This window comes from Muntiacus reevesi, chromosome 3, assembly GCF_963930625.1.
Source record: "Muntiacus reevesi chromosome 3, mMunRee1.1, whole genome shotgun sequence".
In the NCBI taxonomy this organism is placed as follows: domain Eukaryota; kingdom Metazoa; phylum Chordata; class Mammalia; order Artiodactyla; family Cervidae; genus Muntiacus; species Muntiacus reevesi.
Window position 1 is genome coordinate 163,205,348 of NC_089251.1, and position 14,871 is coordinate 163,220,218.

Consider the following 14,871-nt stretch of genomic DNA (forward strand, 5'->3'; position numbering starts at 1 on the left):
CAGTAACTTGGGCTGAGTAGTTTTCTTTTTTCCCCCTCAAGTAACTATAGAATGCAATCAGTGTGGTTCATTTACAGAACTGTAGATCAGAGTTTGATTAGGTGTTTTTTCAAGAGTAGGGACTAGGCATAATTAACTTACCCAATTTTTGTTATGAAAAGTTACAAACACAGAAAAAAATTAGAAAGAAATTCATATAAGTTGAATTTTTGTTGGCCTAATTCTTCCTGTTTATTTATCGGTTGAATATTAATTTTCCCTGCACACCATCCAGATGGACTTCTCATCTCCAAAGCTCCATCTCTTCAAATTGTTTAATTCTATTTTTAACATGATTGAATTGGCAGAAGCGTGTGTGTGTGTGTGTGTGTGTGTGTGTGTGTGCGTGCACACGTTCAGTCATGTCTGACTCTTTGCAGCCTCATTGACTGTAGCCCATGAGACTCCTCTGTCCATGGATTTCTCAGCTAAGAATACTGGAGCAGGTTACTGTTTCCTGCTCCAGGGGATCTTCCCAACCCAGGGATCGAACCCGAGTCGCTCACGTCTCCTGCACTGGCAGGAGGGTTCCTGATCACTAGTGCCTCAAATGACCCCCTCTCCCTCCACGCTGTTCCTGATGAGGTTGAAAATCCGACCTCTGACTGGTTTGGGGATCAAGAACGGCTATGTCACTCTCACTGTGGAAAGGAGCGGCAGTAAGTGGAGTCGGGTCAAAAGGAAGAATTCGGTCCCTCTGGTTGGAGAGATGGCCCAGAAGGCCTTCACCACGAGGGCGGCAGGTATGCAGAAAAGGACTCCGCAGCACTGAGACTGAGACGTCTTAAAACTCCAGTGACACGTTACAGGCGTGTGCGTCCAACAGTCAGCGCTGAACTCCTCCTTACCTTCCACCCCGTGATCCTGGCTGGGACGCCCTCCTGGGTGTCCCAGCCCCGAGCAGACCCTTTAGGGCCTGGGAAGTTACGTTTAAAGTCTGGATATCTTTTTCGAAGATGATCCTATTCCCTTTCTCACCAATTCACCTGCTTCATCTAACCTTCAATATTCTCCTCTCCTTCTGACTTCTAGCATGACTGCAGTTGGAGGGACAGGATTGGATAACCACCATACTGATCTGGCCCCAATACAAATAATTGACACAAATTATCTGACACAAACCAAATAATTGTCTGTGATGCCACAGTCAGCAGAACATTTATCCTTTCTGTATAAAGCAAGACCCTACCAAGCTGTCTCAAAAGGACAGCTTTATTAATAATATCTTTTATACATTTCTTAATTTTGGTTTATAAAATGGCAGTGTCTTAAAGAGAATCTCCCACCTCACCTCAACCTTCAAGTAGCATTAGTAGGACTGTTAGTCACTCAGTCTTGTCCGACTCTTTGTGACCCCATGGGCTGTAGCCGACCAGACTCCTCTGTCCATAGAATTCTCCAGGCAAGAATCCTGGAGGGGGTAGCTGTTCCCTTCTCCAGGGGATCTTCCTGATCTAGGGATCGAATCTGGGTCTCCTGCATTGCAGGCAGATTCTTTACCATCTGAGTCACCATGGAAGCCCCAAGTAGCATTATTTTAGGGTAAAACCTAAGTAGAGCTTTGGTTGAGGTTAAGCTATTACCTATCCATTTATTTACAAAAAAGCATAAGCATCTGATTGAGTTACTCCATGGGACAAATGTCTACCTGTCCTCTGATTGGCTGCTCCTGTTAGAAGTCAGCTGGTAGTTCGATTTCAGTACACTGCTAAGGTTTTCTTAGGAATGTTCTGAGATGTTCTGAACGTTCGTCAATGTGGTTCTTCAGAATAGCATCAGGAAACAGGACAATGAAATCAGTATATATGTTTTAAAGTCTGGTTAAAATACCTGTAAGACACTTAGCAATGGTTGCCTATCTCTGGAGAGGGCGATGGTACCTCATTAAAGAGGATATGAAGAGAGAAATCTCCAATCCTACTGGGAGATTCTTGTTATGAAGCTACTCATAATCAAGTAGGATAGAACCTAAGATAATGAAACTACCCCCAGGGCTTCCCTGGTGGTTCAGTGGTAAAGAATCCACCTGCAAAAGACATGGGTTTGAGCCCTGCTCTGGAAAGATCCCACGTGCCTCGGAGCAACTGAGCCCATCACTGCAACTACTGAATCCCGAGAGTCCTACAGACTGTGCTCTGCAACAAGAGGAGCCGCTGCAAGGAGCAGCCAACACACTGCAGCTAGAGTCGCCCCCCCCTTGCCACAGCGAGAGAAAACCCCACGCAGCAACGAAGACCCAACACAGCAAAAATAAGTAACACACAGCAGTCACACCTGTTCCCTAGGCAACGTCAACCCCAGTTCTAGCACACAGAAGTTGTCAAGTCTTTCTGAGCATAAAAAGTGAGGACAAGAACTTCTATTGCACACCACCACTTTGAGTATGAAATGACATATGTGAAACCATCGATCACTTACACAGGATCCTAAAAGTTGTCAGTTTCTAATCTCTACCCAATCTGCCAAGAAAACTGCCATGACGTTACTAACATCTCCACCTTCTCATACATATATCTGATAAAATTTAGAGATCCATATTCTTAATTTCCAGGTCATTGTTTAGAAGAAGACTGATTTTTATTTTTCAAATTAGCTGTTAAATTATTTGTTTAAATTCACAAATAAGGACTTCCCTGGTGGCCCAGTGGTTAAGATTCCAAGCTTCCAATGCCAGGGGCATGGGTTTAATCCCTGGTTGAGGAACTAAGATCTCACATGCCAAAAAAATTTTTTTAAATTTCAAACAAAATAAAATTCACAAATGATACAAGACCATATTGTCGTAATTTTAAAAAATTGAATGATGCAGAAGTCTATGGGGTATAAAATAAGTGTTCTCTCTTCTCACCCCTCTTCCCAACACATTTCTACCCCAGTTCAGTTCAGTTCAGTTCAGTTCAGTCGCTCAGTCGTGTCCGACTCTTTGCGACCCCATGAATCGCATGCACGCCAGGCCTCCCTGTCCATCACAAACTCCCGCAGTTTACTCAAACTCATGCCCATCGAGTGGGTGATGCCATCCAATCATCTCATCCTCTGTCGTCCCCTTCTCCTCCTGCCCCCAATCCCTCCTAGCATCAGGGTCTTTTCCAATGGGTCAACTCTTCGCATGAGGTGGCCAACGTATTGGAGTTTTAGCTTCAGCATCAGTCCTTCCAGTGAACACCCAGGACTTAACCTCCTTCAGGATGGACTGGTTGGATCTCCCTACAGTCCAAGGGACTCTCAAAAGATGGTATATTTAATAATTTTAGGTCTTTTCCTATACATTTCCATTTTCATAATCTCTCTTATTTTTATTATGAAAAATTTCAGAGAAAAGTACAATGCATGTAATGTGACTTTTTAATATAAAATACATTTTATGTTTAAATGTTGGTTGGATATTAACTTTCTCTGCACACTATTTAGACACCCTCCCCCTAAACTCAATCTCTTTCTCCTTCTCCCATTTTCTTTCTGCTATCATCTATCTATCTATCATCACCTGACTATCATTTATCTTCCCATCTAGCTATAGACAGGGATAACTCTTGGCTTTATTTTTTAATAAATACTATAACACATTGTTCAGTGACTTTTCACTTTGTAATGCCCCTTGAAAATCTCTCCATGTCTTTCATATATCTACATTTCTACTATTTAAATATCTGTGTAGCAATCCATTTTATGGATATATTATCATTGTCACCATTGGCTGCCCAGGGATGCACATTTAAATTATTTCTGCTTCATCCAATCATCAAGCCTTTTCCTTTAGATTCTGAGTTTTCACACCTTATTTGGAAATATTTCTCTCTTCATGACCACATTTAAAAAATAAAACATGTTCATTTCCAGATTTGTTTTACGTCACCCTTTTAAACCTACTTTGAATTTTTTGCTTAAGATGCAAGACAGGGATTTAATATTGTATCCCTTTCCCCACATTCAGTGTTCTCAGCCCCGTCCCTTCCCAGTGGGTTTGAAATGCCGCTTTCAATTAGGGTGTGCTGACTTTTGTATCGTACCTGCTAAGCTTTTCTACGTCATCCACTGTTTCTGGCAAGGCGATGCCCTTGGTTTCAGGCAGGAGCATCACAAGAGCACCGCAGACGGATGCCAGGGTACCTGTGGGAGAGGGAAACAGCGTTACGGTCCCCAGATGGCACGGCCGCCCGCATCTCCCCTGCTCCCCCTGGAAGCCGCTGTGCTCACCACCCTAACTCCCCCGCCGCCTGCAGCAGTGCTCTGGTGAGGTCACCCTGCCCAGCTCCCCAGCGATCCTCTGTCACGATCTCACAGTTCCTCAGCGTCCTCAGACCCTGGACAGTGCCACTGCCCCTGCGCTCTTGGCGTCCATCCATACACTCACTCATCTCATACTTATTTATCCAGGATCTACTAAGTGCCGAACACTCTGAGAAGCGCCCACCTCCTACTTCAGGGGGGAAACAGAGGCCACTAGGAGGAGTCCCTCAGCATCCTTCAGCTGCCCCCATCCCTGCCCTCCTCCCGGCGCGTGACCCGGCAAGGCTGGTCCCCACGTCTGCCCAGGAGCAGCTCTTGGAGTCTTTTGGGCTCCTCACTATAGGGGTTTATCCTCTCTCTCCAGCAGCTTTATCCGTTTGGTGATGCCTTGAAACGTATTCAAATCTCTCCTCTCTACAGAGCCTTCTCACAAACTCACATGATCCTCTAGCCACCATCCTCTTTTCTGTCTTAGAACCAAAATCCTTGAAACACCATCCTTTCTTGTTTTCTGTGAAAGTTGCTCAGTCGTGTCCGAGTCTTTGCGACCCCATGGATTAGCCAGACCATGGAATTCTCCAGGCCAGGATACTGAGTGGATAACCTTTCCCGTCTCCATCGGATCTTCCCAACCCAGGGGTCAAACCCAGGTCTCCCGCCTTGCAGGCAGATTCTTTACCAGCTGAGCTATCGGGCACATATCTTCATATTCTAGTGCTGTGCCGGTAAATACCTCCAGAAAACAAAGTCTTTATTTTCAGCGTTTGCCTATTTCCACGGTGTAAATATGGCCGTTGTGCGTTATTCATACCAGCAACGCAGCCCCGCAGGCGAGGCTCTGGGGAGACGGGCAGCAATGTCTCCATCGTGGACTCCAGTGGACACACCAGCCTCAAGGTCAGACACAGCAAAGCCCGATGAATCAGGAACTGAGCAGGTGTATTTATTACCTCTGCTTTTCATCTCGAATACCCAATTTTTAATGATAACTGTTAGTCATTCAGTCACGTCCAACTCTTTGGCGACCCCATGGACTGTAGCCCGTCAGGCTCCTCTCTCTATGGGATTCTCCAGGCAAGAACCCTGGAGTGGGTTGCCATTCCCTTCTCCACGGAATCTCTCCGACTCAGGGATTGGACCTGGGTCTCCTGCATTGCAGGCAGATTCTTTACCATCTGAGCCAGCGGGGTGGCTCCAGGATTCTTGAAAACTTGACAACTGACCTTGGTGGGCCAGGGTCATGTCCCACGCCCATGTGCTCGGGTCTGGGCTCTCCTCAGGGTCCCTGCCGGCCCGGCTCCCGCCAGAGGACCAGGGGCCGCCACCACCAGGCCCAGCGGCCCCGCCTCTGGCCCCTGCTGCCCGGCCTCGCGGCAGCTCTGGCAGCTGATGGCCTCACCCGCCAGCCCCTGACGACCCCGGGCCTCGAGCTCCTGGTCTCCCTCCTGCTCCCCTCGCCCCCCTTGCGTCCCCTGCCTGGCGCCTCTCACTCCGCTGACACTGGACGCTCGTGGCTCCTCGGGGCTCCGTCTTGGGCCCCTTCTCTCCTCTCACTCTGCCCTGTTTCCTGTGGAGACGGGGGCGGGAGTTCGGTCACTCGCATGGTTTCAGGGGTTATCTTCCTCCAGGTGGCTTCCAAACCTTCATCTCGAGGCCACCGTACCCCTGACTCAGCTCATCAGACCTACTGCCTCCTCACCATTTCAGCCTGGATTTCTCAGAGGCACCTCATCCTACAAGCAGCCCAGACAGAATTCCCACACGTCCTCCCGCAGACAGGCTCCTCTGAAGCGCGCTAAACCCTCCTGTGTTTCCCCCAGTCAGCATCGCGGCCCTTCTCCCTGCTCCCTCTGGGCCTCAGCCAGTCAGTCAGCCCCTCTTGACCAAATCAACCTCCAGTGTATTTCTTCAGATCCACCCACTCCTCAACGCCTTCGTGCCACCACCTCAGACCCAGTGCTGGCCTGGTTAGAACAACATTCCTTTAATCGTCTCCCTACGAGTCCCCTCTAAGTCCCCGGCATATCGGCCATCAGTCAGGTTTCTCAAAGGTGGATCTGACCCTGCCAACCCCAGCTTAAAACCCCACACAGCTTCCCACGGCGGTTTGGACACAGAGCAGACCCTTTGCCCATCCCGTGGTCGGGCCCCAGCGGGTCTCCCCAGGCTTGTATCTCTCTTCAGGCCCCACCTCACACACAGCAGTCTGTGGAGAAGGCCGCCATTTCCTCCTCCGGGGGAATCTTCCCGACTCAGGGATCGAACCTGGGTCTCCTGCGTTGCAGGCCGGTTCTTCACCGTCTGAGTCACCTGGAGGCCCCACCTTCCTCTTACTGTAGGTCTCCCCATTGCCTGGAGCTCCAGCCTGCACCTCTCACGTGAGGAACTCCCCCTCACCTTCCCCGGCCCCGTCCTCCCTGACTCTCTCTCCCCTTGACTCCATGGGTTAGCGGTCCTGTGGTGTGCTCTGACACACCCTTCTTTCTTTCAATATTTGTTTCTTTATTTACTGGCCATGCCAGGGGTCTTAGTTGCGGCATGTGGGATCTAGTTCCCTGACTAGGCATTGACCCCCTGGGCCCCGGAACTGGGAGCACAGTCTTAGGAGCACTGGACCACCAGCCCAGTCCAAAAGTGAAAGTGAAAGTGAAAGTGGCTCAGTCCGACTCTTTGCGACCCTGCTGGGCTCCTCTGTTCATGGAATTTTCCAGGCAAGAATACTGGAGTGGATTGCCACTTCCTACTCCAAGGGAAGTCCAAAGACACCCTTCTTTATCACCCTTCTTGTGAGCGGCGGTTTGGAAAGGCAGCTCCCTCTGCAAAGCAAGGGCCTGCCACCCAGCACGCGCCCAGCTCAGCCAGCCCGCCTCCCGGCCAGCCCCCCATCTTGAGGGACTGGGCTCTTAGACGGCTCTGTCTTGGCTGAACAATGCCTTCTCTTTGCTTGTTCATGCTGGCCCAGAATCAATGCTTAGCTTGTTTGTTAGATCCCATGAAATAGTCTGAAATGACCATTTACTGAATCACCGGTGAGACGCCGACTCTGTGGTCCCAGCCCTGCTGAAGGATTACTGCATTCCTCTGGGTGTATGTCCTCGTGGATGCAGTATTTTCATTGGAGTTTAAAACTGCGAGCAGTGAGTGACCAGCCTTCGTTACCAGGAGCAAGCAAGTGGAGGTGGAGGAGAGCAGGTGAGCAAGGAGCCAGCCAGCATCCTCTCTTGCTAATAAGGAGAGGGGAGGGGTGTGTGAGACCCAGACCCGGGAAGGAAAGCTGGACTGGCAATGGCGAGGCACCTGCTGGAATTACCCCAGGCCCCGCCCCGCGCTATGGTTCCATCCTGTCATGAGTTTCAAGAAGACAGAGGGTAGGAAGGAGGGTGTGAACCTGATGGACATCAAAGAGCTCATGGTACGTGTACAAGGGCTTCTGTGTCCTCTGTTCTTTGGACATGGTGCTCTCAGCATCAAAGCAAATGAAGATATGGTGTTGAAAGACATGGAACTTTCAACAACACAATTTTTAGGCTTGTTTTAAACACGCAAAAGGTCCTGTTAGGTCCCCCCAAAACTACTGGTTGTGTCCCACAATATCATAAAAGAGTTTCACAGTATTTGATTTTAACTCAGAACCTCAACAAAGAAAGCTAAATCGAACACTTCTTTAAAAAGTGTATTTTGTTCCCATGCTGCCAAACCCTGCCTTCCAGATTTTTTTTTGCAGGAGGGGAAGGGTAGTTTATGCCTTGTGGATGTGGGATCTTAGTTCCTCAATGACGGATCGTACCCCATGACCCCTGCAATGAAAATGTGGAGTCTTAACCACTGGACTGAAAGGAAAAGTTCTTAAGTTGAACACTTTTCATTGCAACCCTTTAATATAAAATAAATGTAAATGATTTAGGGCCCACATTTCACTGTGGTTCCTCAAAACCTGAAAGAATTGTTGGGGGAAGAGCAAATGAATATCATGAATATCGAACCTGGTCATCACTGTAGGTTCTATTAATGCGAAGAATGCAGATGAAAGCATTTAAGAATAGTGCATACAGTGAATGCTTACCAAAGATGATAAGAGGTAGTTCCAGCCAAATGGCTGCTAGCCGGAAGAGCAGAAATGGGGCTATAATCCCCCCAAAATCACATAAACCGGAACACAGTGAAACTCCAAAGTTTCTGCAGAATAAAAAAATTGTTTGAAATAAAAATATTTAAATAACTTCAGGATGAATAATATTTTCAGATATCTAAGTAAGAGAAATGGTAGCAATATTTCCCATTTCTCTAGTGTTTGACATTGAAAACTTCTCCTCCCTTATACTCTATGCAAATCATTTCCTACGCAATTTATTTCCAAGCTGCACCAGTTCACACCTGTCACTGTGTGACTCAGAGTCACAGCGAGGCTAATTGGAGCCAGGGGGTGGAGTCTACAGTATTGGTGGAAATTAATCATCCATCAGCGGCTTACTACCCAGCCGGCTCTGTGGCACTCATGTACCCTCGTGGGGCCTAGACTGACAGTGAGGTGTGCTCATGAATAGTACCCCCAGAAAGAAGGCCAGTTTGCACTAGTAGCGCACATTATTTGATTTCATCCTTCAGGAGCTGGCTGTGGAGTGTGGTCAGAGCAGAGGCTGGAGCTTTTACGCAGAGGGATGATGGGAAATGTAACTCACGCTGCAAGCACACGCACCAGATTTTCTGATTTCAAGTCTAAAGCCTGCACGGCGTGCATGCTCAGCGGCTTCAATCATGTCTGACTCTTTGTGACCCCATGAACTGTAGCCCGCCAGGCTCCTCTGTCCATGGGATTCTCCAGGCAAGAATAGTGGAGTGGGTTGCTGTTTCCTTCTCCAGGGGGAGCTTCCTGACCCAGGGATCAAACCCAGGTCTCCTGCGTCTTCTGCGTTGCAGGCGGTCAACTTAAAACATGCACCTGCAGAATTACTTAGGAGAAACCACGATATGGATGTTGGAATTACCGTAATGTTGTTGGGTACAATTCTGAATTTACCAAATAGACAATTTCAAAGGCCATGGTTATGCCTAGTCTTCCCAGGGTAGCAACAGTGGTCCTCAACCAAGGTATTCCTGCAAACACACAAAGTTTGGGAGGGAAGAGTTAGGGGCCTACTTTACTTTCAGTACAATTTTACAAAACAACAAAAGGGATTTGCCTAGTGTAGAACAGCCTAATTAAGTGCAAACGATGTGTGTGTGTGCTCAGTCATGTCCGACTCTTTGCGACCCCATGCACTATAGCTCAGCAGGCTCCTCTGTCCATGGGATTCTCCAGGCAGGAATACTGGAGTGGGGTTGCCATTTCCTCCTCCAGGGGATCTTCCTGACCCAGGGATCGAACCCACATCTCCCGGGTCCTTTCCTCATTTCCTCCATAGTAACGAGTGGGAAATGCCAAATGTTTGACATTAAATATTTTCTTTCTTTGGGGCATTAAGAGGAGAAAGAGTACCATGTCTGCCCTCAAAGGTCAGTACTTTAGATTTGTTAAGGGTTGGGCAGTTGATGACATCCTTTTTAAGGACATTGGTGGGCTACAGTCCATGGGGTTGCAGAGTCGGACACGACTGAGTGACTTCACTTTCTTTCTTCCTATAGTTGTATACAATGTCGTGTTAGTTTCTGCTGGAGAGCAAAGTGATTCAGTGATACACATACATTCTTTTTCATATTCTTTTCCATTATGACTTGTCACAAGATATTGAATCTCGTTCCCTGGGCTATGCTTTGCTGTTCAGGCATCATTGTTGGCATCTGCTAACCCCAAGCTCTCCCTCCATCCCTCTCCCGTGCCCCCTCCCTTGGCAACCACAAGCCTGTTCTCTGCGCCTGTGAGTCTGTTCCTGTTTCATAGATAAGCTTATTTGTGTCATATTTTAGATTCCTTGTGCAAGTGATATCACATGATATTTCTCCTTCTGTCGGACTTACTTCACTTAGAGTGATCATCTCTAGGTCTACCCACGTTGCTACAAATGGCATTATTTCATTCTTTTCTATGGCCGAATCACATTCCGTTGTATATATGTACTACATCTTCTTTATTGGTTCATCTGCTGATGGACATTTAAGCTGTTTCCATGTCTTGGCTATTGTGAATAGTGCCGCTATGAACATCGAGGGGCATGGATGTTTTGAATTATAGTTTTGTTCAGATATACGCTCAGGACTAGGATTGCTGGGTCATATGGCAACTCTATTTTTAGTTTTTTGAAGAACCTCCATACTGTTCTCTTTTTAATGGTTATACCAGGTACATTCCCACAATAGCCTAGGAGGGTTCCCTTTTCTCCATAGCCTTTCCAGAACTTGTTATCTGTAGACTTTCTAACGATGACCTTTCTGACTGGTGTGAGTTGGTTCCTCACGGTGATTTTGATCTGATGCCACCCTTTCTTAGTAGATGTGGCGTGAGCACGTATGGTTGCATGAATAGGAACTTGTCTGCTCTCCAAAGCAAAGTCAAGGGTGTTTAGCATGCGCCTGACTTTCATCTTTGACAAGGAAACCTTCCCCCTTTATGAAATGGAGCAGGACCCCAAGGTCCTGGCCCCCCCTACCATGTCCTCTGCCTGCTTTTTGCCTATGGAAAACTTTGGTCTAAGAATAAGTTTCATCAGAGAAGTGAGAATTGCGGAAAACAAAGGAAAACAGTTAAAGGAGATTAAATAATAATAATGTAGTCATTAAGCACAGTCAAGGACCTTTACCTCTTTCTCACGGGCTACAGATAACATTCTGAGCCACATCCTGTGAACTGTCTTACAGCTACTAGAACACCAGGCAGAGAAGTTAACTACATGATGATCAGACTGCACCCAGGACATGAGCCGCCACGATTCCGAGAACTGGCCTCAGAGAAATAGGAATGAATGGACTCTGAAAGTGAAGATTAAGTGGACCTAAGCAACCAGGATGACGCCGGTCAGACCCCCGATGACCAGTTTGAAGATGACTGTCAGAGCTGACCGTGCTGTTTCTGCATGTAGCCCCCTCCCCACTTCTGTCCATAAAAGCTCTTAACCCCCAGCTTGTGTGGTGGTGGTGGGAGTTGGCCGCTGCACAGACATCATCCACCCTCCCCCCAGGTTGCCAGCATCTGAAATAAAGCAGTTTCCTTTCCGCCAACCTGGCCTGCTTATTGGCCTTTGAGCTGCAAGCAGCCAGACCCACCACACAGCTTTCTGTAACATTTATCCTCATACTTGTTTATGCTCACTCAGCATTAAATGGTCCTCCTGCCTTCTAGAATTATTGCTCTTTCCTGAATATATAATTCTTTAGTAGAACAGTAGGCACGAATGAGGACGATGAGAGAAGAGGATGGAGCTCGGCAGATTTACGTGCGTTCTCTTCAGAGAATCAGTTCAGTTCAGTCACTCAGTCGTGTCCGACTCTTTGCGACCCCATGGAGCACAGCACGCCAGGCCTCCCTGTCCATCACCAACTCCCAGAGCTTACTCAAACTCGTGTCCATCGAGTCTGTGATGCCATCCAACCATCTCATCCTCTGTCATCCCCTTCTCCTCTCGCCTTCAATCTTTCCCAGCATCAGGATCTTTTTCAGTGAGTCAGCTCTTCAATTCAGGTGGCCAAAGTATTGGAGTTTCAGCTTCAGCATTAGTCCTTCCAATGAATATTCAGGACTGATTTCCTTCAGGATTGATTGGTTGGATCTCCTTGCTGTCCAAGGGACTCTCAAGAGTCCTCTCCAGCACCATAGTTCAAAAGCATCAATTCATTGGTGCTCAGCCTTCTTTACGGTCCAACTCTCACATCCATACATGACTACTGGAAAAACCATAGCTTTGACTAGAAGAAACTTTGTCGGCAAAGTAATGAATATTGAGAGAATATGGATATTCAGAGAATACCCAACTACTAAAAAAAGCTAAAACTCATTAAACAAAATAACTGTCAAGGAGGGCGAGAGAGAAAAAGAGGGCTCCAGAGTCCAGGTTATGATCGGGAGGCTCCACCTTGTCACATGCTGGTTGCTCACTGGCCAGGACGTCCTGGTGTCCTTGACATTGTTCCCAGCTGAGGACACCTGCAGCGCCCACGTTACCGTCAGGTTGGGGAGGGAGGAACAGCAGAGATGCGCTGATGCGCTGGGCTGACGTCCGTTCTGGCACAGTTGTAAACACGTGTTGTATTTAGCCTTTACTTTTCCATTAAGGCCAGGGAAGGGGACCAGGAAATGCATTCCACCCCTTCCTTCAGTGAGCAGGTGGGGCAGGGCCAGATGCTGGGGAACGGAAAGTGGCAGCTGGTGCCCAGATTCCCTGGGTCCCGGCCCAACTGGGCAACCTCTTGCAGCTCTGCGGCTGCAGAGGAGAATGCCTCCAGCTCCCATGGAAATAACTTGATTACCCAGGTTAGGTTCTTAAGCTACAGTTTTTTCTACTGAATCAAGATAGATCTATGAGTGAGTCCCACTGACAACTTCAATGACAATTTAATCATAACTGGTCATTCACGGGGAAAAAAACAAAAACCAAGAAACCATATTAACACACACACACACACACACACACACACACACACACCCACCCACACACACAGAGCATGAGAGATGTATGTGGTTAGCTCAGTCAATATAGATCAATAACTAGTCAATTCAGTAAAAGGTTAAGAAAATGCTTTCTGGTTTTCTTAAGAATCTCAACTCTTTCTAAGCAGTAAGGGCCAGTATCTAACTGCACTGGACAGAGATTCTGTTGAAATGTGTGATAAAAGAGAAGTTCGAGAAGTGCCACACTGTTTCAACAAAAGGGTAAAATGAAAACAATTCATAGGAGGTGTGAGAGATGTGTGAATATTAAGAGTGCATGTAAAAACTTCTGACCAAACCAGTAATATTCTAAGTTCCCCCTGGAGTGACGATAAATATCTTTTGATAGCAACGGCAAGAAAGAAGACAATTTAAGATTGAGGACTGAAGCTGAAACTACCTCCCACAAACTCCTGAGAGCACATAGAAAGAGGGTCCCTCTGAAGGGGATTTGGTCAAACTGCTAGAGATTATTGGGAATAATTCCTCAGTGTTTGAAGAAAGGATGTAGGGTTTTAAACAAATACAGTTTTTTATCTCCTCTGAATGCCCCATCTGCAACAGACTCATTAATACTTTTTACTTAAAGAAAAAATTCCAAGACAACTTTTTCATTTCAAAAAGACTTACCCAAACGGCTGAGTGTATAGCCATCTTGAATAAACTCAAATTAAGAATGGTAGTTGAGTATGGGTCTTAAAAAGCTCTTTTAAACACAGGCAGAACATTCTCCGATATAAATCACAGCAACATCTTTTTCAGTCCATCTCCCAGAATAATGGAAATAAAAGCAAAAATAAACAAATGGGTCCCACTTAAGCTCAAAAGCTTTTGCAGAGCAAAGGAAACAATAAACAAAATGAAAAGACAGCCCACAGTTGGGAGAAAATATTTGCAAATGATGTGACTGATAGGGAATTAGTCTCCAAAATTTACAAAAAGTTTATGATGCTTAGAAGCATCAAAACAAACAACCCACTAAAAAAAATGGGCAGAAGACCTGAATAGACATTTCTCCAAAGAGGACATACAGATGGCCAATAGGCACATGAAAAGATATTCAACATTAGAATTAGTTATTAGAGAAATGCAAATCAAAAGTACAATGAGATATCACCTCACACTGATCAGAATCGCTACCATCAAAAAAAATCCACAAACAACAGAAGTTGGAGAGCGTGTGGAGAGAAGGGAGCCCTCCTGAACTGTTGGTGGGAATGTAAATTGGTACAGCCACTATGCAGAACAGTATGGAGATTCCTTAAAAAACTAAAAGTAGAACTACCATATGACCCTACAATCCCACTCTTGGGCATACGTTCAGAGAAAAACATGGCCCGAATAGATACATGCACCCCAGTGTTCATTGCAGTAGTTTACAATAGCTAAGACATGAAAGCAATCTAAATGTCCATCAACAGAAGAATGGATAAAGAAGATGTGGTGTATATACACAATGGAATATTACTCAGCCATTAAAAAGAATGAAATAATGCCTTCTGTAAGAACATGGATGGACCTAGGGAGTGCATAGTGAGTGAAGTAAGACAGAGAGAAGGAGGAGAAATATCATATGATATTCCTTATATGTGGGATCTAACAAGAAATGATACAGATGAACTTACTTACAAAGCAGAAAGAGACTCAAAGATTTAGAAAATGAACTTACAGTTGCCAAGGGGAAGGATTAGTTAGGGACTTGGGGAAGGTCATGTTTACACTGCTATTTTTAAAACGGATAACCAGCAAAGACCTACTGTCTGGCACATGGAAGTCTGCTCAGCGTTATGCGGCAGCCTGGATGGGAGGGAGGTCTGGGGGAGAAAGTATACTTGTATATATATGGCTGAGTCCCTTTTTGTTCACCTGAAACCATCGCAACATTATTAATTGCTATAACCCAACACAAAATAAATTTTTTTTAAATAAAAAGCTCTTTTATTTTTCAGGCTTTAATTAGAATTCAAAAATTTGGGTCAGAGACAGTGGGTCTTAGATGAGGATACAGCCCGAGTGATTGTTTT

At 46.3% G+C, this 14,871-nt stretch overlaps 1 protein-coding gene across 1 annotated transcript in view; it reads right to left on the bottom strand.

The window, feature by feature from the left end:
* Positions 1-14,871, bottom strand: part of SLC22A3 (solute carrier family 22 member 3) — a 98,576-nt gene that overhangs the window by 1,884 nt on the left and 81,821 nt on the right. The window contains exons 8-10 of the mRNA XM_065927738.1: positions 9,255-9,363; positions 8,333-8,445; positions 4,050-4,149 (exon numbers count right to left, since the gene is read on the bottom strand). Of these exons, the coding sequence (XP_065783810.1) occupies positions 4,050-4,149; positions 8,333-8,445; positions 9,255-9,363 (322 nt within the window). The remainder of the gene's footprint in view (positions 1-4,049; positions 4,150-8,332; positions 8,446-9,254; positions 9,364-14,871) is intronic.